This window comes from Chrysemys picta, chromosome 6 (genome assembly GCF_011386835.1).
Source record: "Chrysemys picta bellii isolate R12L10 chromosome 6, ASM1138683v2, whole genome shotgun sequence".
Lineage (NCBI taxonomy): Eukaryota > Metazoa > Chordata > Testudines > Emydidae > Chrysemys > Chrysemys picta.
In genome coordinates this window covers 13071353-13095615 of record NC_088796.1, presented here as the reverse complement: position 1 = coordinate 13095615, position 24263 = coordinate 13071353, and the positions used below count along the sequence as shown (strand labels likewise).

General features: G+C 44.8%; 1 protein-coding gene across 2 annotated transcripts in view; it reads left to right on the top strand.

Annotated features, from left to right (window-relative positions):
* LOXHD1 (lipoxygenase homology PLAT domains 1) overlaps positions 1–24263 on the top strand; it is a 297140-nt gene that overhangs the window by 215776 nt on the left and 57101 nt on the right. For both annotated transcript variants that reach the window (XM_065549964.1, XM_008166053.4), the window contains exons 35-40: positions 591–745; positions 2340–2549; positions 3985–4108; positions 13445–13653; positions 20041–20226; positions 22752–22879. In XM_065549964.1, coding sequence (XP_065406036.1) covers positions 591–745; positions 2340–2549; positions 3985–4108; positions 13445–13653; positions 20041–20226; positions 22752–22879 — 1012 coding nt within the window. The remainder of the gene's footprint in view (positions 1–590; positions 746–2339; positions 2550–3984; positions 4109–13444; positions 13654–20040; positions 20227–22751; positions 22880–24263) is intronic.

Sequence of the window (24263 nt, the reverse complement as noted above, 5' to 3'; positions counted from 1 at the left end):
ATGGGGCGAAGCAGATACCCGGAAATAGCTGCATTTAACACATTAGAAAAGCACATTCCTAAAGATTGTTATGAGATTTCATTGGATCACTGTTGAGTGAGCTCAACAAAGCAGATACTTAAACAGTACAACTCCAACATGTCTTACATTAAATATTGTCCAAGCAAGAAGATTCTGGAGTCTGCTCTCTTCTTCCTGTGCAGGGAATTTATACGGGTGAGTCCCATTAACTCTGGTGGTAATTTCCCATTGAAATCCCTAGACCTTGTTTGTGGAGAATAGAGTATTAAGAATCCACAACTCCAGACCACTTATCCCACTCAGATGCAGTGGAGAGCAGATCCTGAATCCGAATCCTAAAAGACACTGAGTTCACTCAACTCCCATTGACATTAGATGAAGTCAGTAATAATAAGGATACTTGGCATCTTTAATTGCACATTCTGTGTTCAAGGCACTGTAGAGACATTAACTAGATGGGAGTTCATGAGGGCTCAGCACCTCTTACACTGCCCTCAGCATATAGGATTAGGCCCTGAGACTCCATCTGCTCCCAAATCATATATTTAGATATCTGTTTCTTTACATAGTTCATACATACAAGATAACTGTGTTCACTGGCGATATCTATGGCGCTGGGACAGATGCAAATGTTTTCCTGACTATATATGGAGACCTCGGGGACACCGGGGAGAGAAAACTCAGCAAGTCTGAAACTAACTCCAACAAGTTTGAAAGAGCACAGGTACAGATGAAACTGATTGGTAGCATTTTCCGTATTGCAGGCCTTAAGCAAAGTGATGAACGAATGTTGTAACTGCCCTTCCCTAGTTGCAAGTACCAGTCTGTAAGGATGGTCAGAACTGGTGGATGGCAATCCTGACACAAAGGATCATGTTTATTACCTCTTAAAACCTTACATTTTCAGTTTAATGTTGGTGCTTATGTACTACAATGATAGGCTCTATAACAATACCTAAGATGGACAAGATCTTTCTTTGCTTGGAGTCAGTGAGATAGGGCCAGTCTGGCCCATATCAAGCCTCCTAGGTTTCAGCTGCAACATTGGAAGTATCCAGTGTTTAAATTTTGCAAGGGCTAAGCCCGGGCATTTCTTGGCTTGGCGGTTCATAGCCCCGACACCTCTGGGCTTGCTGCATCAGTTATGAAAGTAAAAATATTGCTTGAGCCCGGGCACCTCTTTCATTACAAATTAAGCAGTGGAAGCACCAATCATTGAGGGTATGGTTACCATCCCTTGAGCTGATTTGTATCTCCTAAAAGGGAGGGCAGCTTTGGTGAAACTGACCATAATGTGTATTATAATTAATCTTGGGGCATCATCTTACGACACATTTTTGTAAGCTCTTAAAATGTGATTCTACTCTGAGAAGTGACGTAAAAATGGCACTAGGTTGTTCCATGTTTGTCACTCCGTGATTTCCAGATCAAATGTGCTTATTTTAAAAGTTACCAACAGCCATCCCTGCAGACTCCATATTATATCTGAGGGTATGTTTACTCTGCAAAGAAAAACCCGCTCACCAAGTCACAGAGCATGGGTCAATCGACTTGAGCTTGTAGGCTCAGGCTGTGGGACTAAAAATAGCAGTCTAGCTGTTCAGGTTCGGGCTGGAGCCTGGGCTCTGAGACTTTCCCCCCTCACTGGGTTTTAAAGTCCAGCTCCAGCCCAAGTGGGAATGTCGGCACTGCTATGTTTAGCCCCGGCTGCAGCCGGAGCCTCGTGAGCCCAAGATAATTGGCCTGTGGTCTAAGACTCACTGCCGTGGGGGTTTCTTTGCAGGGTAGGCATACCCTGAGAGTCCAGCGAGTTTCTTTCCTGCTAACTTCACTAGCAGTTGTGTATGTATAATAACCAAGTGCAGAATTTGCTCCATTGTCTCCAATGTGTTGCACCAGGTATAAATGATGGCAGAATTTGGAGCTGCAGTTGAAATGTAGTTAACAGTTCTGTTGTTGTGTTAACCAGAGGAGAATCCAGCTCGCTTTCTCTTCGCTTTGTTGTCCTTGGAGGGCTAACAGCAGTAAACTGTAAAATCTTACTTTTGACACTAAAGTTAGCAGATACCGGCTCCAAGTGCTCAACACATCTGTTCCCTTTGAGTAAGAGGGTGACTTTTTACATAGTCATGTTCACAGCACAACCACACTTTAAACCTCTCCCTCTAAGGACAGTTTTAAAGGACACAGACTCTTTTACAGAAAACTCTGCTGCAGTTTTTAATCAAATACTGTCCGGTAGGGCTGGGTTTACACATGCATTGTATACATTAGCTACTGTCCATTACGAGAAACTATTGCTATTAAACATCCTGTAGGAGGATAAGTTCACAATACAGGCTGTGGACCTTGGGATTATATACAAGATCAAGATTCGTCATGACAACACCATGCTGAATGCTGACTGGTACCTGGAAAAAGTAGAGATTCTGGATGAAACCACAGAAGAATTGTACCTCTTTCTGTGTGAACGCTGGCTTTCTACAAAGAAGGAGGACAAAAGGATAGAGCGGACACTTTATGAACAGGTACAGTAATAACATCTAGCACAATGATTCTGACCAGGGCTTCCGAGCACTACTACATTGCTGCTAATAAAAATGAGATGCGTGGCCTTTCATCTGTTTGCAGTCCAGCACAGTTCATTAGTGACCTAAACGTGTTACCCCCGAAGGTTGTTTTTTGGCCTATGTAAAATGAATTGGTGGTTCTCACTCTGGTCCCCCATCACTGACTTCTTTTGTTTGCAGTCTCAGTGGAGAGGCCAAGGACTGAATGGTTAGTGGAGACTTACCCTCTTCAGATCAGTATCCAAGTGCACTGGCAGGGCGGTGTAGAGAATGCTGCACTGTTGCTGCCTGTGCTGTCCCTACCCTGTGGATAAGTAACAGATTTCTCTCTCTGGAGCTCTCAATCCAAAATTCTGGGTTGTATGGCCCCTGCCTCTCCACCCATCAATCCTAATCATCAAACAGGGCAGCATCTTTCACCAGCACTAAAAATATGCAGTGAAATGCCCTCTTGCCAGCACCTGGAAAGGCTTCGTATGTATTGTTTAATCAGTCTAATATAGCTAATTAGAATTCAAAGTACATGTATTAATTAAAATTAGCAAACAGGATTAAGTTAATAGGCGCGTCTTGCCTTTATACAGGAAGGCACAGCACTGCAGCTGATTAACGTCTGTTGTGTTTAAGGGGTTTGCTTTACAAAACATAGTTACATTTTAATTGAAAGTTACTACTAAAATTATCATTAACAAATAGGGCCAAACTCATCCCGGGTATAGTGCCAGAGAGGTAAGCAGGGTTGCACCAGGGATGATCCTGGTGCCTTCAGGGCCGGCTCCAGGCACCAGCTTAACAAGCAGGTGCTTGGGGCGGCCAAGGGAGGGGGCAGCACCTGCGGCAATTCGGGGGCGGCAGGTCCCTCACTCCCTCTACGAGCGAAGGACCTGCCGCTGAACTGCCGCCGCCGATCGCGGCTTTTTTCTTTTTTTTTTTTTTTTTCCCAATTGCCGCCGCCGATCGCGATCGCGGCTTTTTTTCTTTTTTTTTTCTTGGGGTGGCAGAAATGCTGGAGCCGGCCCTGGGTGCCTTGCATCTAATATAATTACAGTTCCCAGCAAAGAGTCCTCTGAGCCCACCCAATTGCTCAAATTAATTCCCTCTCAATGAGACAAAATTAATTAGATCAAAAAATCACAACACATTTTTGTTACCTACATTAAGCACATGCCAGTTGCCTTCATTGTAGTACTCCTGGAAATGGTGGAGTTAAGGTCATTACAGTAAAGTAAATGGATGAGCTGTAATAAATGATGAGGAATCATGCTTATGAGAGCTGTACTGAGCATGGAGCAATAGAGGGATTTTGTATAATGTTGTTTGAGGCATATAGGAACAGCTGGCAATACCGTGAGCACTGAACCTGGTTACCTTCACATATGTGTGTTTTAATTAGAGCTATGATGGTGAACGGAACAGCCTGGGTGGCTCGTCTCTCAGCCTGAAGAGCCAAGATACCAATGGAAATGTGAAGAATAAGAAGAAACTCAGCTTGAACGGGTCTGCAAAGGAAGGCTCATGTAAGAGAACTGTGAGCGTGTGTGTGTCTGGATGCACATGTGTGTTCTTGATTTGAGTTCTTTGGGCGATGTTTTTATACTGGTGAAGACCAAAGTGGGGCAGAAAGGTAAATTGTTCTGGTCATCCTGCAGCTGTACCACCTGGGGCTGTGATCCTATGGGATCTCATAAGCTCAGCAGAATCAGGCTGGATTGGTGCTTGGATCTGTTTGTGTATTGCTATTTCTATAGTGGTCTTCACCATAGCAAGTGAATAATCTACACAGTAAAAGACACTTCCTATACCTCCAGACTTCTTCTTTCCCTCCCACCTAAATCTAGGTTATGTAGTGCTAGAGCCCGGGGGTTGAGTCCTTCATCTCCCATGAAAACAAATTCTGTAAGCAATGTGTTTTGTGTGACATGAGCACATAACTAGGTAGATTCTCCAAGAACACCCTCTCCACAACCACCCCAGGTGAAACCTGCATGGGGGACTTCTAACACAAACCCAGAGCTCTTTAGGAAGCAGTATGGCTGGTTCATAGGGGGTGCTCTTTTCCTCAAGTCTATGTTGACTCAGTACTTTCTCATAGTGTTGCTGAAGGTGCTGTCTTTTGCATGAGACTTTTGTGGGCATTAAAAATCCCATGACTGTCTTTAAGAGTTGGGGTGTTAACACTGATATCCTGGACAAATTCCGGCTCATGCAACTGCCTTCTGACTCCTTAAAATCCCCCCTGCGTTTTAATTTGGAAAAGGGTTCTCACTTCCCCTTTCCTAATCTGCAGTGTAATATTATTGTCAGCTGCTAAACAACTGCCGAGTTTCATGTGTGCATTCAGTGGTGGGCAAAGTGATCCCTGCGTATATTGTTTATCATTTGTTAAGCACTAATTGTGTGATTGGCTTTGTACAAAACTCAGAGGAAGATTTCATCCCAGCCACATGCAGCCTCCTTCCAGCCAATGTCACCTTGATAGCTAAGTATAATGCCCTGATCTTGGGTGGGTGACCAGGGCACGGGGAACCTCGCATATTCCACTTAGCACCTACTGGCGCAGGGACCAGTGGCCTCAATACCACTGAGTGCTAGGACAATACAAGGATGAAGGAAAACTGAGGCAGCCACTGGCCCTCCTGAGGTATAATAGCAGGCATGTCTAGATGCATATGGTTTTGAGAAGGGCAGCACCTTCACTAGACTCGCAGCCAATCGTCTAGACTCACAGGATTTGAGACAGGCAGCTAGCCCCTCAGATGAACAGGGCTTTTGGGGAAGACAGCCACCTCCCCAGACACACAGAATCATACACCAGTTCCCTCCTCCACCCTCACCTTCCAGACACCCAGGATTTGAGAGCAGGAGAGTAAAGGCAGCTCTCAGGAAGGGACAGGTTTGGTGGAAGAAGTTGTACAAGGCGTATATAGCTTGTGCACTGCTTCCATTCAAGTATGCAAAGCTCTTTGAGATCCTTTGCTGTGATGGGCTATATGTATGTAAAATGTGTTATCACCAAATAACACCCTCTTCTGTACGGGTTAGAGGATCAATTTCCAGCGCAGGCTTTTACTTGCTGCTTGTATCAGATGCTCTTCCCAGCACGCGCTGTCTTCTGAGGCCTCATGTCCTATGTGGCATATTAGATCTAAATTAAACTCCGTGGGCCCTGAAATTCTATGGCACTGTTTGCCACCCGTATCCCATTCAGGACCCTTCCCCGCGCGGCACAGTCAGTACAGTATGAATGGCAGTGTTTAGTTCATTTGATTTTAAATTCATTTATTTTAATCTGCCCCCGGATTTTCAGCGTGCTGCAGATTTTCCTCCTGCAATGCATAGCTGCATTGCAGAAGCTGGCACACTGGTGATTTTATAGAATCATAGAATCCTAGAAGATTAGGGTTGGAAGAGACCTCAGGAGGTCATCTAGTCCAACCCTCTGCTCAAAGCAGGACCAACACCAACTAAATCATCCCAGCCAGGGCTTTGTCAAGCCGGGCCTTAAAAACCTCTAAGGATAGAGATTCCACCACCTCCCTAGGTAACCCATTCCAGTGCTTCACCACCCTCCTAGTGAAATAGTGTTTCCTAATATCCAACCTAGATCTCCCCCACTGCAACTCGAGACCATTACTCCTTGTTCTGTCATCTGCCACCACTGAGAACAGCCTAGCTCCATCCTCTTTGGAACCCCCTTTTAGGTAGTTGAAGGCTGCTATCGAATTCCCCTCCCCCCACACACACACACTCTTCTTTTCTGCAGACTAAACAATCCCAGTTCCCTCAGCCTCTTCTCAGAAGTCATGTGCCCCAGCCCCCTAATCATTTTCGTTGCCCTCCACTGGACTCTCTCCAATTTGTCCACATCCCTTCTGTAGTGGAGGGGACCAAAAATGGACGCAATACTCCAGGAGTGGCCTCACCAGTGCCGAATAGAGGGGAATAATCACTTCCCTCGATCTGCTGGCAATGCTCCTACTAATACAGCCCAATATGCCGTTGGCCTTCTTGGCAACAAGGGAACATTGCTGACTCATATTCAGCTTCTCGTCCACTGTAATCCCCGGGTCCTTTTCTGAGGAACTACCGCTTAGCCAGTCGGTCCCCAGCCTGTAGCAGTGCATGGGATTCTTCCGTCCTAAGTGCAGGGTTTGGTAGCTGGGAGGGGGACAGTTGGGTCTTTTGGCACTTAGGGAGGTATGTGAAGTGGTTTTGGTTTTTGGCACTCAGGAGGCTTTGGATGCCAGCAGTAGGTTGCTTCTGTTCTTTTCTGGGGATGATGATGGCTTTACATTTGAGAGGATGAGGTTCTGACTGTCCCCCTTAGTTCTCTCGGCTGCTTTCTACCCTGCTGCTCCCTCAACCAATGCCAGCTGCTACACCATGAATCCTGGATAATTCCATTAGATTGAGGTCTCTGCTAAAATGATCAGCAGTAAGAGATGACACTTTTGCCCTGTAGATTGTCCTCATTAGGCTTTACATTTACACCTCTTGAGATGAACTGGGCAGTTCACACATCTCCCTTAGAGCTATTATTTCAGGCTGTCTGCAGACTCCGGCAGATGTCACTGCACTGGTGACAGATCATGTTTTCGTAGAATCATAGAAGATTAGGGTTGGGAGGGACCTCAGGAGGTCATCTAGTCCAACCCTCTGCTCAAAGCAGGACCAACAACAACTAAATCATCCCAGCCAGGGCTTTGTCAAGATGGGCCTTAAAAGCCTCTAAGGAAGGGGATTCCACCACCTCTCTAGGTAACCCATTCCAGTGCTTCACCACCCTCCTAGTGAAATAGTGTTTCCAAATATCCAACCTAGACCTCCCCCACTGCAACTTGAGACCATTGCTCCTTGTTCTGTCATCTGCCACCACTGAGAACAGCTGAGCTCCATCCTCTTTGGAACCCTCCTTCAGGTTGTTGAAGGCTGCTATCAAATCCCCCCTCATTCTTCTCTTCTGCAGACTAAACAATCCCAGTTCCTCAGCCTCTCCTCATAAGTCATGTGCCCCAGCCCCCTAATCATTTTCATTGCCCTCTGCTGGATTCTCTCCAATTTGTCCACATCCTTTCTGTAGTGGGGGGCCCAAAACTGGACGCAGTACTTCAGATGTGGCCCCACCAGTGCTGAATAGAGGGGAATAATCACTTCCCTCAATCTGCTGGCAATGCTCCTACTAATGCAGCCCAATATGCCGTTAGCCTTCTTGGCAGCAAGGGCACACCGTTGACTCATATCCAGCTTCTCATCCACTGTAATCCCCAGGTCCTTTTCTGCAGAACTGCTGCCTAGCCAGTCAGTCCCCAGCCTGTAGCGGTGCATGGGATTCTTCCGTCCTAAGTGTAGGACTCTGCACTTGTCCTTGTTGAATCTCATCCTCGAATTTGGCTAGGTCACCCTGGACCCCATCTACCTTTAAAGGCTCTCTTCCCAATGGCAAAGGCTAGAGACTTAATTTTTTAAGAAAGTGAAAGCACTGATTATGGAGCACAATTGTAAAGCAGCTGCTTTTAGAATGGGGTATTTTGGGGGCCATTTACACACCTTCATAATCTCAGTCTGCATGGGCCCAGACAGTATTTTGCTCTGTGTTTATAAAGCCCCTGGTCACCATGGAATCTATGCACACATGCAGTATTTAACCGCCAAAAAAACCCACAGCTGGTGTTCCTGGTTGTCCTCTCTTGCTTTTTCCATTTCAGTCTTAGGTTATGAATCTGATTTTATGTTGCCCATCCCACCCTGTAACCCTACTTGTCTTGGTGCCACTCAAATCTTCCTCTTGTTCTTCACTCATTCCACAATGAGCAGACCCAGTATTGTGCTTATGAAGGAGGTGTACTCACCACCTGTCGCACTCCCTTGTATCCGGGTGCAGTGCTGCAAGGGTCCTCGTCTGCCCCTTGCCAGGTCTTCAGTGGCTCAGCTCTCTGGCCAAGTCACAGGAAGTTCAGTCATATCACTGTCAGCTGGGAGCGAGCTGGTAGGTCACCGGCAAGGCTGAGCCTGGCCTTAAAGGGCCAGCCAGCCTGTGACAGTGCTGCAATGAGAAATGAGTGAGATCTTTCTGTAATTCTCACCTTCCTTCTGATACCGCTTCCTCAGCAGAGGAATGAATAACTGCCTTACATCCATCATCTGGGCATTCCATGTAACTTCCCAAATCACGTGTAAAATCTCAATGTCTTCCATTCGGCACCATCGCTAACTATAATGGTTTCCGCATTCTTTTGCAGGTATAGCAACTTTTAGGCCTCCAGTATTTTCAATACGTGGAGAAGTACCACAGTCCCAGTAAACGAGAGAGGTTGTCCAATGCCCCAGAGGGAGACTGAACAAACAAAGACGTGATTTTGTAGTGGTCAGGGCACAGGATTGCAAGCCAGAACTCCTCTGATTAACTCATTGGATACCCTTGCGCAGGTCACTGAGGCCCAGATTTTTAAAGGTTTTTAAGTATATGATGTGCGCAGCATTGCAACACCTAACTGATTTAGGAGCTTAAATCTCATTTTCAAAAAGGATATAGGCCATTAAGAGACAAAATCCCATGAACAGTCAATGGGATTTAGGATCCCAGGTGCGTAAATCACTTTTTAAAAAGGAAACTTAGGTTCTTATGTCAGTTTGGCGTAGCAACGCTGAGCACAGCAATGCTTAAGTATCTTTAAAAATCTGGGCCTTAACATCACTCAGCTTATCCATATGTAAAATTGGGGATGATAATACTTTCCTAGCTCACATGTGTGCTGTCAGATTTAATGCTTGTAAAGTGCTTTGAGTTCTATTTAAGTTCTATATAGTATTAGCAGTAATTGTATGAAGAAAGCCATTTTAACCTACCACATGACAGGGAGAAGCGGTCTTCCAGTGGAAGAACTCTCCAAAAGGAATTCAGAATACTCTTTAATGAAGGTGGGAGGCTACAACGTGACACCTCTTGTGGCGTGTGTCAAATGTATGTTACCCACATCGTAATCTTTTCGATGAAGAGACGCCATCATTGCATTGCTTAAACAATTGTACTACAGTGACTTCATTGCACGCTCATTACACTGATGTGCACGATTAAGCATAATTGGTACCGTATAGTGGAAAATAATTCTTGCCTAATGTTTAATTCACTTCTGTGCTGTTACAGTCAATTTCAGAGGCCTGAAATTGGGGTTGTATGAAACTCATTGGTTTCAGCTCACAGGGGAAAGAGCAGATTTAATTTGCATGAATTCATGCCCACGTGTAAGTTTTGCTGGAAGTTTCAAGTTCAAACCAAAAGCAAAAACTTCATCAACTCCACTGTCGTAGAATCCTAGAAATGTAGGGCTGGAAGGGACCTCCAAAAGTCATCCAGTCCAGCCCCCTGTATTGTAGCAGGACCAAGAAACCTAGCCCATCCCTGAGAGGGGTTTGTCGAACCTGTTTTTAAAAACCTCCAATGATGGGGATTCTACAGCTTTCCTTGGAAACCTGTTCCAGAGCTTAACTACCCTTTATGGTTAGAACGTTTTTCCTAATATCTAACCTAAATCTCCCTTGCTGCAGATTAAGCCAGAGGTGGGCAAACTATGTGGCCTGCAGGACTGTCCTGCCCAGGCCTTGAGCTCCCGGCCAGGGAGGCTAGCCCTTGGTCCCTCCCCTGCTGTCCCTCCTCCCCCGCAGCCTCAGCTCGCCGTGCCGCCAGCGCTCTGAGCGGCAGGGCTGCGAGCTCCTGCTGGGCACCGCGGCGGCGTGGCTGGCTCCGGCCGGGCGGCGCAGCTGCCAGTCCTGCTGCTCTGAGCGGCATGGTAAGGGGGCGGGGAGCAGGGGGGGGTTGGATGGGGGTGGAGTCCTGGGGGGCGGTTGGGGTGGAGGGTCTCGGGAGGGGGCGATCAGGGTACAAGGAGCAGGAGGGGTTGGATGGGTCAGGTGTTCTGAGGGGGGCAGTCAGGGGGCGGGAAGTGGGAGGGGGTGGATGCGGGCGGGGGCCAGGCTGTTTGGGGAGGCACAGCCTTCCCTACCCGGCCCTCCATACAATTTCAGAACCCCCATGTGGCCCTGAGGCCAAAAAGTTTGCCCACCCCTGGATTAAGCCCATCAGTGGACATGGAGAACCTCTTTATCTATCACCGTCCTCTTTATAACAGCCATTAGTATATTCGAAGACTGTTATCAGGTCCCATCTCAGTTTTCTTTTTTCAAGACAAAACATGCCTAGTTTTTTTTTTTTAAACTTTCCTTATAGGTCAGGATTTCTAAACCTTTTATCATTTTTGTTGCTCTCCACTGGACTCTCTCCAATTTGTCTACATCTTTCCTGAGGTGTGGCACCCAGAATTGGACACTATAGTCCAACTGAGGCCTCACAAGCCAAATAGAGTGGGACTGTTACCTCCTGTGTCTTACATACAACACTCCTGTTAATACACCTCAGAATGATATTAGCCTTTTTTGCAGCTGCATCCGCATTGTTGACTCATATTCAATTTGTGATCCACTATAACCCCCAGATCCTTTTCAGCAGTACAACCACCTAGCCGGTTATTCCCCATTTCGTAGTTGTGCCTTTGATTTTTCCTTCCTAAATGAATTACTTTGCACTAGTCTGTATTGGATATCATCTTGTTGAATTCAGACGAATTCTCCAATTTGTCAAGGTCATTTTGAATTCTAATCCTGTCCTCCAAAGTGCTTGGCATCACCTGCAAATTTTATAAGCATACTCTCCACTCGATTATCCAAGTAATTAATGAAAATATGCAAACCTTAAATCAGTCCAGGATCACTTGAACCTGGGCCAAGTGTTACTCAAAAGATTTGTGAGCCTTGCCCCCTGTAATTGTGCCTTAGTGGGTCACAACGGCGGATGCCAACTTCAGGACAAACTGCTGAGAAACAGGGCAAACACAACCTAAAACTGGTGGTTAATCTTCCATGAGATATACCAAACCAGCAACAAAAGTAAACTTCTGTTTCACCACACTGGCTACCAAGAAGTCATAAAAGCAGTTTCCTTGGGCATTTCAGTTCTTATGTCACCACCAAAAACACTGGATTTAAAGGTGAGTGGTTCTTTACAACCAGTCTCATCAAATAAAAGGTTCTTCTGATCCCAAAGGACCAGCCACACACCCAGGTCAATATATAACTTAGATCTTACCCAATAATCATGCTGACGCCAGTCCTTTAGTATCTAAAATCTAAAGGTTTAATCATAAAAAGAAAGAAAGGTGAGAATTAAAACTGGTTAAAGGAATCAAATACATACAATAATTGCAAGGTTCTTGGTTCAGGCTTGTAGCAGTGATGGACTAAATTGCTGGCTTGTTAAGTCTCTGGTTGCTTCCAAATCATTGGAAGGACCTCAGTCCCTTGGTTAGAATGCTCCCATTAGTATAAGTCCATAGTCCAGAGGTTTGAGCAAGACAGAGGCAAAATGGAGGTGTTTTCAGGGCCTTTTATAGCTTCTACCATGTGGAGGGAATCCCGCTGTTCTTACTGCGGAAAATTACAGCAACAAGATAGTGTTTGGAGTCACATGGGCAAGTCACGTGTCCATGCATTTCAGCTAGTCACAGCAGGAAATTCCATTATCTGTAGATGGGCATCTTCCATGGGCCATGTCAGTTAAATGTTCTTTTGATGAGCCACTCAATTTGAATAGTCCCTCCAAAATGTGCTGGCTGGCTACCTTGTGGGCGTTACCCCAGGAGCAAACATTTGAAATCCGGGTATAGAGTCAATACTTATAACTTCAAATACAAAAATGATACATGCATACAGATAGCATAATCATATCCAGCAAATCATAACCTTTCCATAGACATCTTACATGCCACATTTTGTACAAGATTTGTTGCAAAAATATAACAGTGGTTGCAACAGTGATCTATATGGTCATATTTTAATCAGATAACGCCACCCCTTCCTGCCACCCCAAAACCCCCCTGTTGATTAACTTGGGCCAAGTTTGGAGTTTGTGCTGAGGCACATTTCACAGAGTTTTGAGTTTTGTTGTGACCATGTTGTACAGCTTGGCGTGACATGTTCTGAGAAATCATAGGTGTATTCATCATCTTTCTCTTCACCGTCCAACAGACCTACCCCTGGAAACCACTTGAAAAGCAGCCAGGCACTGGAGAAACAGCTCTTCCTTACTAACAGCTGAGCTGAAATGTTTCAAAACCACTATGAAACTACCTAGGGAAGCTCCGAAGCTATGGTCTGAAGGGTTTTTTCCCTAATATATATTATATAATGTATACATATTATTCAGTGTCTAATCTTTAATATGAGAACATTCATAGTTTACCTTGATTGTATAAAGGGACACTGGAGCCCTGAAAGTGCCACATGTATCAAAATGATCCTTGAATAAAGAACAAGGAGGAACTACAGTGGTACTGGGGATGTTCAGTCAATGATTCTGTTTGGCTTGGATCTAAGGGAGTTTTATGTGCCTTTATTATCCTATGAGTGTGTGAACTCTTTGGGCTGCTGGCCGATTGATGATGTAGGGCTTGAGTCTCGTTGACATTAATGTCCCTTAATGTAAATCAGAATCAGGCCCTTAGTCTACACAGGAGAATTCTGCACTGAAATGCACCCTATGTATCCTTACGGAAGTGAATGGGGCTGCATGGGAGGTAAGTCAAGGCAGAATTTGGCCCTGTTTGTGTGTATATGGGAAAATTTCCCGGCACCCATTCATAGTCCAATCCTGCAAGGTGATGTGCACCTCACAAATTGAGATTACTCCACACCTCTCAGGAGGCACTCCGCACCTTTTAGGATCAGACCATTGGTACTTGAGCTGTTGGTACATTTGCGTCTCTGTACATGTTTTCTGATTAATGGAACTTTGTCTATTGCAGTGATTCCGTATCACCTCATCATCACTACTGGCACAGAATATGATTCAAGCACCGACAGCCGAGTTTACGTCATCATTATGGGTCCTCAGAAAGTGCAGACAGGCAGGCTGTGGCTGGATCTCCCGAAAGAAAAGAAAGAGTTTGCTGATGGCTCCGTGGAGAAGTTCTCTGTTATGGGATTAGATGTTGGGGAGATCAAAAAATTGGAGGTACTGTGTTAACAAAGAGTGGTCATTGGAGGCTTGAATGAAGCATGTTTCACCTATCTGCAGTATAGTTAGAAAAGGGCAAAAGAGGAGGTGTTTGGATCCAGAATAGAAACTGGGATTCTCTCAAGTTGTTCTCTCACAAGATTTCAACTACACTCAAACCAGATTCAGCAAATAAGTCCCTTCTGGTTTTAGATCTGACTTAGAACCAAGACTTTAGAGGGCAGGTTTAAAATCTGCAAAATTTAAATGGCTTTGCAATTGATGTCCCAGTTTTGTCCCATCTCTAATAAAAAGACAGTTGCTCTTCCATAGGACGGTTGTTTTAACATCTTCAATGTAAATTTGTTTTTTTATCTGGTGCAGTTATAATTTATCCACAGGTGCAGTAAAAATTTCCGGGCTCCTATTCTCTATTCACCTTTTCCCTTTGTTGATTTTTGCAGTGCTTCCAGTTGGGTTTCATAAACTGCTTCCAGTGAGAAAAGCATCTTGTATAATTTTCTAGCTAAACATGGAAATTGTTTTCACAGCTTGGAGGGCCTCACAAAAGAGAATTAATCATGGCTCATAAGCAGTGTGCACAAATCAGAGATCCTAGAGAAGGAACCTTTCTTTTTTTATTGTTATTATGGCTCAGGGAGACAGAATTTACATAAACTCCCCATCAGTGAGTTTAAACGTAGTATGAATCTTCAAAATTTACATCATTCTTGCTCCACATGGCCGCTATCACCTCCTGAAAGTCAACCCAAGTCCCACAAGTATTTTAGTCTTTCTGCTAGCTGAAGCCTACCAGGACTGAGGATTTCAATAGGCACTGCATTCCAGGCCATGCCCAGCTGTTGCTGTTAACCTTCCAGATGTGCTGCAAAGCCTTTTTAGAAAATTTTGTCCGGAGAATGAGGAGTGAAATATACAAAGGGAGAGAACTCCTAAACAAATTGAAAATCTCTGAACTTGCATGCCGTGTTGCAGCAGGTAATGGTTAGAGTGAAATGCTTCCATTAACTTTCATTCAAGCAGTGCATTCTGACACCTTGAGCTGTGCTGTCTAATAGCTTTTAGTTTTTTATCAAGCCAGTTTCTTAATGCACTCTAAGTGCCTAGTTATTAACTTTAGGCCAATTTGTATCCAAGCATTTTTGGTGCAGATTTTCAAAGTTAGGCAAGTATATAACGCCATTTCCCCCTCCCCCTCCAGTGTATGTTTATATGTAAATGTACCTCTGACCTGGACAGGTAAGTTGTGGGTGAGCAAGTATTGGCCTCCGCCAAACTGTGAAAAAGGAAAGGCAAGAAAATCAGGAGTCTAGGGAAAGAGGGATAAAGAAATGGGCAGGAGTGGTGGGAGGAAGGGAGGGAATGGGGAACCGGAGAAGGAAGTGTGAAGTAGGTAGAGACACTGTGAGGAGGGGCACAGGCAGGACGAGGGGAGAAAATAATAGAGAGGAAAAGGGAAAGGGGTGGGGGGAAGGAAATGGTGCGAAGGTGAAATTGAGAGAGAGGAGGAAGAAGAAGAAAAATCAAGAAATAACACACAGCTTTTAAGTTAGCCTCTGGCCATTTGGGCTCCCAAAGCTTCAATAGGCCCTAGCATTCTCCTATCCCCCCTTCTATTCATTTCCCCACTTGTCCTTTTTAATGTGCCCTGACTCTGTTTTGATAGTCACCCATTCACGGTTTTGTGCCTCTTTTCATGCAGTCCCCTGTGCCTGGAAAGTCTCTCCTGGTTAAAATGCATCTCAGCTATGACATCCACATGCCAGTCGGCACTGGCTGCCATGACACGTGTGTTTATTTTCTTGTACAGTATTGTACCCTTTAGGTACCGGGGAAGAAAATTGCTAGCCATCTACTTGATGGAGATGAGGAACACCTGGGTATTTGGAGTTGGCATGTGCTTGCTATTAGCAGAACGTGAGAGGATATAGACATAAATTCTTGAGCAGAAATAACATAGTATATTGCAGAAGATGCTGGAATAGTCTCTGTACTCTGTTCGACTGGCTTTACTAGCATAGTAATATCTGCACTGTGATGCAGTTTGTAATAATGCATTTTTATTCTGCTTTCTGTAAAGAGAGAAACAATGAAGATTTGAGTGATATGAGAGGGCCCCTTTGCTGCCTGCTCTGCCTACATCTCTAAAACTTTGTAATGATGCATTTTAATTTACCCATTGAAATAAAAATAATGTGGACACCTGGTAGTCACAGGAAACGACAGGCAGGCACTTGGTGAAAACTGAATAGTGCTTTCTTAAACTCATGTTCATTTTTTTTTCTCCTAATGAAGAAAAATAGCCCAACATCTTTGATTTCGACTGCCACCGAGAATCACAATATTATTTAAAATTCCACATTTCCCCCTACGCATGGGGTGTCTTTCCTGAGCTGATATGCTAGGGAACTAGTCCTCTCCTCATTCAAATCCCTCCCCAAGAGTCACTTCTGACATGATACCTACAAGAAAGAGCTGAGCTCCTTTCGTTATTACAAATTCTGCCCCACTGTGCTGTGCGCTGGCCCTGGCTGAATAAGGACCTGATCTGGAAAGATGCTGAGCATCCTCTGCCCTCATGAGTCCAGGAGATTCTCAGCACCTCCGAGCGTCAGACCCTAGCCATGTAATCTCTTTGCTGTGACCTTTGTCTGTCTTTCCCTTTCTGTTGTTTTATTTTACCCTAGTGTGTCACATCTGAAATTTGATTGTAGGCTCTTAAGGGCAGGCTCCCTGCCTTATTATCAGTATTGTGAAGAGCCTAGCAAACTTTAGACTCTGAGAAATAATAACAGTGACTAAGATTTTCAAAGGAGCTGTGGGGTTAGGCATCCAAATCTCTCTGAAATTCTGCTTCGTTAGGATCCTTTCAGCATCCCAGCCAGAAATATCATCAGTCTTCCTAGGTGGTCATTACGGCTCTATGTTCAGAGACTACCCTCTGGTGTGATTATGACTTAAGACCATGCAATGTATTGATGTGGCTTATTGCACAATTCATTTAGAAAAGGAACGAATATGACAGCTATTTACCATTCCTGCAGGCTCAAAAGTAACCTGCTAAGAAAACTCAAAATTAAATAATCCCCGAGTTATGTTCTGAATGCCCCACTGGCCATGCTGTAGTGGTTATTCATCACTGAACTAAGTTTAACTCCAGTCCTCAGAACAATGTTTAAAACCTTAGGGTTGCCAACTTTCTACTTGCACAAAACCGAACACCCTTGTCTCACCCCCTGCCCCGCTCCTCCTCCGAGGCCCCATCCATGCCCCGCCCCTTCTCCGAGACCCCCACCCCGCGCTCATTCCATCCCCCCTCCCTCTGTTGCTCGCTCTCCCCACCCTCACTCACTCCAGACTGAGGCAATTGGTTGGAATGAGAGAGGGGTGAGGGCTCTGGCTGGGGGTGCAGGCTCTGGGGTGGGGACCAGGATGAAGGCTCTGGGCTGGGGGTGGAGCTGAGGGGTTTGGAGTATGGGAGGGGGCTCCGGACTGAGGCAGGGGGTTGGGATGTGGGAGGAGCTACGGGCTCTGGGATGGGGGGGGTGCGGGTTCTGGGGTTGGGCCAGAAATGAGGAGTTCAGGGTGCGGGAGGGGCTTGGGGTGTGTGGGGGTGAGAGCTCTGGCTGGGGGTGTGGGCTCTGATGTGGGGCTCGGGATGAGGGATTTGGGGTACAGGAGGGGGCTCCAGGCTGGGGGGTTCAGAGTGAGGGAGGGTGCTCCAGGCTGGGACTGAAGGGTTCGGAGGACGAGAGGGGGATCAGGGCTGGGGCAGGAGGTCAGGGCACGGGAGGGTCAGGGGCGCAGGCTCTGGGCGGCTCTTATCTCAAGCAGTTCCCAGAAGCTGCAGTATGTTCCTCCTCCCGCTCCTATGTGTAGGGGCAGCCAGGCGGCTCTGCGTGCTGCCTTGTCCACAGGCGCCGCCCCCGCAGCTCCCATTGGCTGCGGTTCCCCCTGGCTGCCCCTACGCATAGGAGCCGGAGGGAGGACATGCCAACTGCTTCCCGGGAGCTGTGCAGTGTGGAGGCTAGCAGGGAGCCTGCCAGCCCCATTGCACGGCGCTGTAAACCGGACATTCAATGACCCGGTGAGTCACCAAGATCCCTTTTCGACCGGGTGTTCTGGTCAAAAACCAGACGTATGGTCACCCTAGAGGACTGATGAAAGTCTGCTGGTCTTCTGGATTCTCAAAGGTAGCCCAGAATGCAAATACTGGTGTCAAGAGGTATCCCAGAATGATGCCTAGTGGGACATTTGTAATGAATTGAGACGAGAAGCAGACTTTCACAGGAGTCCCAACAGAATTTCCCCTAAAGCTACTCTGTCTCTGCTTGCTAGGACTTCCCCATCCTCCTCATTCCTGGCACCTTACTACAGATTTAAAGAAACAGTGTACATGTTCTCATAAGGGCCGCTGAGTTGACAGGGAGGGTGCAGAAAAGCAAGTGCTGTATTCCTATTCCCCACACACTCTCGGAATCTGAGAATTACTGCATCCACTGTAGACTTGAATTTCCCTAGTGGTTAGCTCTAATTTTCTGCAGCTGCACAGACATTATCATTGTAATAATATTCCTAATAGGAGTGATGGTTGAGACTGTTGGATGAAATGATCATTTGTTTTTGGATGGAGTAAGATACCACAGACTTGTCATCCTCGATAGAGCTGTTATTCTTAAAAAGTTATTAGCTATTGAGAATGGTTCCGAAAATAATTTGTAAAAGTTGAGAGCTAAGAGTTCCGTATCTCTTCATGATGCATACGTTTTGCTTTGAAAATAATGAACTGTAGGCAGCTCTTATTTCCAGCCTTCTGTGAACAGATTGTTCATTAGAATGACGGACGGAGAGAAGTTTTCTTTTTGTGATTGGGATACATAATTAGGCTGATACGGATGTGCTAAGATTAATCTCCCCAGTTATTTAACAGTGACACACGCGTTCTTGGAGAGGAGTTTGAAGGATTAGCAGTGGACTGCAGCTGTACCATCTCCGGCTGTGATGTTGACAGATCTCATAGACTAAGGCTGGGAGACCCTTCAAGGAGCTGCAGAATGCTGATAACTAAATATGAGGCGTTCTTCACCCTGAGTCAGTACTGAACCAATGCCCAGCCTAGTGCTGGAGTTACTGTGTTGTGTCAGGTACCAGCTTTCAGCTGTCTAGCTAAGGTATGCAGATGGCCCCATCCACCATAGTATCTGAGGGTTTGTCTACATTGCGGGATGGCCACAGCTGGCCCAGGTCGGCTGACTCAGGCTGTGGGGCTCTAAAGTCATCGTGTAAATGTCTGGGCTCTCTGAGGGAGAGAGTCTCAGAGCCCAGATCCAAACGTCTACATTGCTATTTTTAGCCATGTAGCCCAAGCCCAAGTCAGCTGACCCAGGCGCCAAATGCCATGGATGTTTTAATTGCAGTGTAGACGTACCCTCAGTGCCTCACAATCTTTAATGTATTTATCCTCACAACATCCCTGGGGAAGCTATGGAAGGACCATTATCCCCATTTTACAGACGGGGAACTGAGGCACAGAGAGAGTAGGTGACTTGTCCAAGGTCATACAGAAAGTCTATGATAGAGTAGTGATTTGAACCCAGTCTCCCACTTCCTAAGCTAGTGCCCACTGGACCAGCCTTCCTGAGATCCTGTCTGAGATACTGATCAACATTGGGGCCCCATTGAGAGAAGCAGACACAGTCCCTGCCCCAAAGAGCTTACAATTCAAGAAAATGAGCCACATACCAAGGTTAGGGAAGAGGGAAGCAATCCAATATATCTTTTTTATATACAGACACAGATGGGAGCGGGGTTGATGTGTGTATGGGAGGGAGTGTATGGTCTTGCAGCATGTGATGAGGCCATTCTGTACATGAGGAATGGCAGGGAAGAAAATGCAAACTAAGAGGAGCCAACAAGGGGGTGGTCATAACTGTTATTGTTGGAGTGGAAGGGGTGATACCATAATAGTGTGGGACTTTTTGGAACAATAGGGGTGTTTCTTGACCATGTTTCAATGTGGCCAGTTGCTTTATGGCTATTTAATATCGCCCCCCCCCCCAACGTATTTACAGTTGGGTATGGTATTGTCCTTCACGTCTGTCTAGGTTTTAAAACCATGCCCATCAGTATGACATCTGAGCACCTTAACTAATATTAACTGCCGAGGCTACTGACATCCTTTCTTTCGTGTAGAAATGTCATGCATTGTCTTACAGCTGCTCTGTTCCTCCTGGAGGTGGCTGCATTTCAACAGTACATGAAATAAACTGGCTTTGGCTGTCATTACCAATTAAAACTTCTGGTCTGATCATTTCCTATTAGGATCCCTGGATATGTCTACATTTCCTTTAACAGTCAATGTTTTTATCTGTCTGAATGTCATAGCTGGGTCATGATGGTGCCACACCAGAGAGCTCCTGGCTAGTAGAAGAGCTAACACTCATTGTGCCCACTAAAGGGGTCATGTATACCTTTGTCTGTAAATGCTGGCTGGCCAGGGACCGCGGGGATGGTCTCACTTCACGTGTCTTCAACATCCTGGATGCAGATTGTGTTACCATTGGCCACAAGGTATGTTCTAAGATCTTTTTACTCTTTAGCAATTAAATTAAAACCTACATCTATATAAGTGTGTATGTGCCATATATGGTAACAGATTATAACATAATTACAGTGAATATGTTTGTAGATTACTGTACTTTCTACATGAGGTTTGGGTTTCTTGTTTTTAAAGGGTATCTTTATTATTTATTTATAATTTTTGCTTAGTATCATTACATGTTATAAAGCACTGTATCTATTTACAATTCTAAAAAAAATAATTTCTAATCTGTTATTTTGTATGCACAGGAGATCATTTCAAAGTTAACAAAGTAAGATGTGACTTTTTGTGTGTACGAAGTTTGAAGTTTGTTTCTGTACAAAGTTTGTGTTTCAAAAAACATTTCTTTTTGGTTTTGCTCAATTAAAAAAAAGCATCTGGAAACCATGAGACTTTTATAGCTTTGCTTATCTCTGAATCAAGTACCAAATGATTTAAATCAAATGTAGCCTAGAAAAATTAGGAAAGACAAAAACATTTGAGATGAGATGTTGTGTGCTATATTTTAAACCAATACAAATTAAAAAAGCCTGAATTATGCAGTCCTTGGAAATAAGATTCATAATGGAAATACTAGCAGACAATAATGTTGACGAGTGAGACAATCATACAGTGTTGGTCTGAAATCTCTGTTGGTAAATCTATATTCACAGCTAAATCACCCTGCTGGTAAAACAGTAATTTCATACATTGCTCCTGACTTCCAACCAAATGAGATTTACTCATTAAATCTTTTTTGTACCCCAGACAAACAGAAGTATAATAACATTTTTTACTGACAGACACAGCCACTGCACACAGTCTTCAACAGTAGAACCTAGTGCACTCATAAAGAAGACTTTGGGCAGAAAACTGGGGCTAAGATCTACTTTATCTGAAATGTTCCACCAGTTCTTTAACTTCCACCTTGGCAGCTTTCAAAGACTCATACTGGAGACATCATCTAATGTGTCATCCATAAATCAATATTGATGCTAATTAAGGTTTAAGCCTAGTTTTCCATTAAAAGCCCAGCGTTGCCCACCACTTTGCCAAGTTTTCCAAAAGTAATTCCACCCACCTGAAATCTCATATGTCATGTTATGCCAGAATTTTGCTGGAAGATTTAGGGGAAATTAGGGACGGTGACTGTGAGCTGAGAGTTCAAATACTGAAGTGTAGGTTTCACTTTTCAAACAGTTCATAACATATTTTGTCCCATCTTTCCTTATAAATGGCTTGGATCAGAAACTCCAAATTTGTTGGCATTGGTGAGGACTGGCACCCTTAACCATTTTTGCATAGTTAATGGTATGATTTTTCTTCACCTCCTGTGCAGTTAGCTGCTGCATAATTTCAATGTATCAGTTTTAATTTATTTTCCCTCCTATTCCTTTGACACTCTTGAATAATGTGGCATCCATGACTGATGCCTATAAAACCTACATAATATATCACACCAATAAGGAGTACAGTGTACTGGGACTGTTTCAGATATCCCTCCACTGATAAACCCAAGCGCCTTAGTTACCATGTAAAACATCTGCAAAAGTGCCTAAGTGACTTAGGTAACTAACTTCCATTGACTTTCAGAGGGACTTTTGGTCACTTAGGTGCTTATCCAAAGTCCCATTGAGCATTGGGACTCAGGGACCTAAATCACTTAGGTGCTTTTGAAATATTTTACTCCATGAGTCCAGCTGTTCACGTCTCAGAGAAAGAGAATAAAGTAAAACGAATATGTTGAAAATGACCCCAAGTAGCTTCCTATGCATAAGCTGGCACAACTTTAAAGTCTGATATCTTGGGACCTTCCAGAGCCAGATGCAAGTGCTGTGTATCTCACTGGGAAAGTGGGAATCTCCACTTTGCCAGTTTTTGCCTTGCAGTGTGGCGAGATATGTATCTGGCTTTAAACCTGTCACTGAAGCAGGACTGAAAATTGTCCACTTAGGGCATCAGAGCAGTAACATTTGGGGAGGTGGGTTGGGGGGATACTGTATGTGAGGAGAAGAAATAAACATTTTCCTAGCAAGTTGATTTTTTAAAGTGGCAGCAGTTTGAAGCTGCTTGAGGGACTGGAATATCAGAACAGTCTAGAGGGAGATGGATTTTTGGGCAGAGTGCAGGTGAAATAGACAAAGCTGTATGATCACTGCCATTTATCACCTGCCTCTGCAGTTCATCAGATGCCTCTTACTTCCAAAGCGTGTATGTGTGTAGTAATAACAGAGTCTCTCTCACACTCAGACACATTGTGTGGGCTGTCAAAACCCACTAAAAAGGGTTAGGTGATGAAAAAGGAAAATATTTCATGATACGTTTCAGCCAGTAACTTTGCAATAGAAAATATCAGTATAAAGGGAACTGGTCTTAAAGGTACTGGGCTATGATAACTGCACTTAAAGAAGCAGACAAACTGCAGAGCCTGACTAGCTTTTTGCTTAGGCTTTTGTTTGGATCAAGAACAGCTGTTTGTAGTGAGATGCTTCATGATTGTTTCAATCCTTGCCAGATTCTATATGAAGTTACAGTTGTGACTGGAGACATCCAAAATGCTGGAACGGATACCAATATTTACATGACTCTCTTTGGGTCCAGCGGGAACACGGAGGAGATGCGGCTGGAAAAAAATGGAGAGAGGTACAGTATCTTGTCCTCTTTGGTCCTTAAAAACAGGCAACAACAAAGCTCAGCTTTCAAATTTAAACACAGTCAGGGCCCTGCTCCCACTGAAGTAAATGGCAAAAGGGCCATTGACCATTTCCAAGTTGTGGTATTGGACTTAACAGAGCAGTAGGAAGAAATATACTGTGCAACAAATGATATATCATCCTTTGGCATTTGCACAAGTCTTGGAGTTTATCCTGTTTCTGTGCAGTCTTAAAACTAGACAGTTTAAGGAAAAGTGTGATTACTAAAGTCTTGAGTCAGCTTCAGCCAGGATCCTATATATTCCATGGTATCATAGGGGCAGTATCTGATGTGGAATCCACCTTTGCAGGAGAATCTAAGATTTGGGGGTTTTCTAAATTTATCTTTCACAAATTGAACATAAACCGACACTGTAATTCTGCTGACAGTCTGACAGAAAGGTGTGGACTGACCCACCCCTACCAAGGGGTGGTGTACTCTGTAGCCTCAAGATAACCTTTGTAACTATTTCACTAATGATTACTTTCACGGACACAGCTAAAATATTTACCCCATCGTCCTAATCTGACTCCATCGCCTCCCCAGGTGCTTAAAGTTCTAACTGACCCTTACTCAGCTGCCAAAACCTCCAGCATCCCCTCTGATAACTTCTGCCATCCAGTGGTACCTTGTCAAAATGTGAGGACAGCATGGAATGAATATCACAGGGACGACAGCAATGATTATAATATTCCATTTCAATTTTAATTAAATAACCCCCTCAATTTTTAATATTTATACGAAGCTGCTACAGCGTTTCCAGGCTGCCCCACCAGAGTGCTGCAGGATCCAAGGATCCAGCCCTAGACTTTAGACCCAGTTTGCTGTCGGGGACACCGGACCTTTTTTGCCTTATCGCACGTTAACTGACTGAGTTCTGATTCTGGGTATCGCGCACTGACTAGGGTTACTGAAAAGAAGAGCTCTGTGGGCAGGATGATGAAGAGACGTTATACTTGCAGATGCCAGTAAGGAATAGTTCCATGGGCAAGTATGTTCAAATGACCTTGACGCCGTCCTTTATTTCGTTATGCAACGAGAAGGGTGCTGTTGCTTTGTTTTGGAAAGGTAGAACGCATTGACCCCTGCCTAAAATCTCTGCATCATCTTCAAAGGATCCAACCCAGCAGAGTGGATATGCTCCCTTCCGAGCCATGCAGGCGACAGAGTGTCATAGCTTTTGGATCCAGATAGAGATATGCAAAAGACAGTTTGTTTCCAGGCATGCTCAGGTGCTTTTAACCTAAGAGCACCAGCAGATGAGCTTCCCCTGCCTGCTGCCCTTTGCAGCTCCCTACGCTTAGCTGGTCTGTCTTCCGGTGTTTTAAGCCCA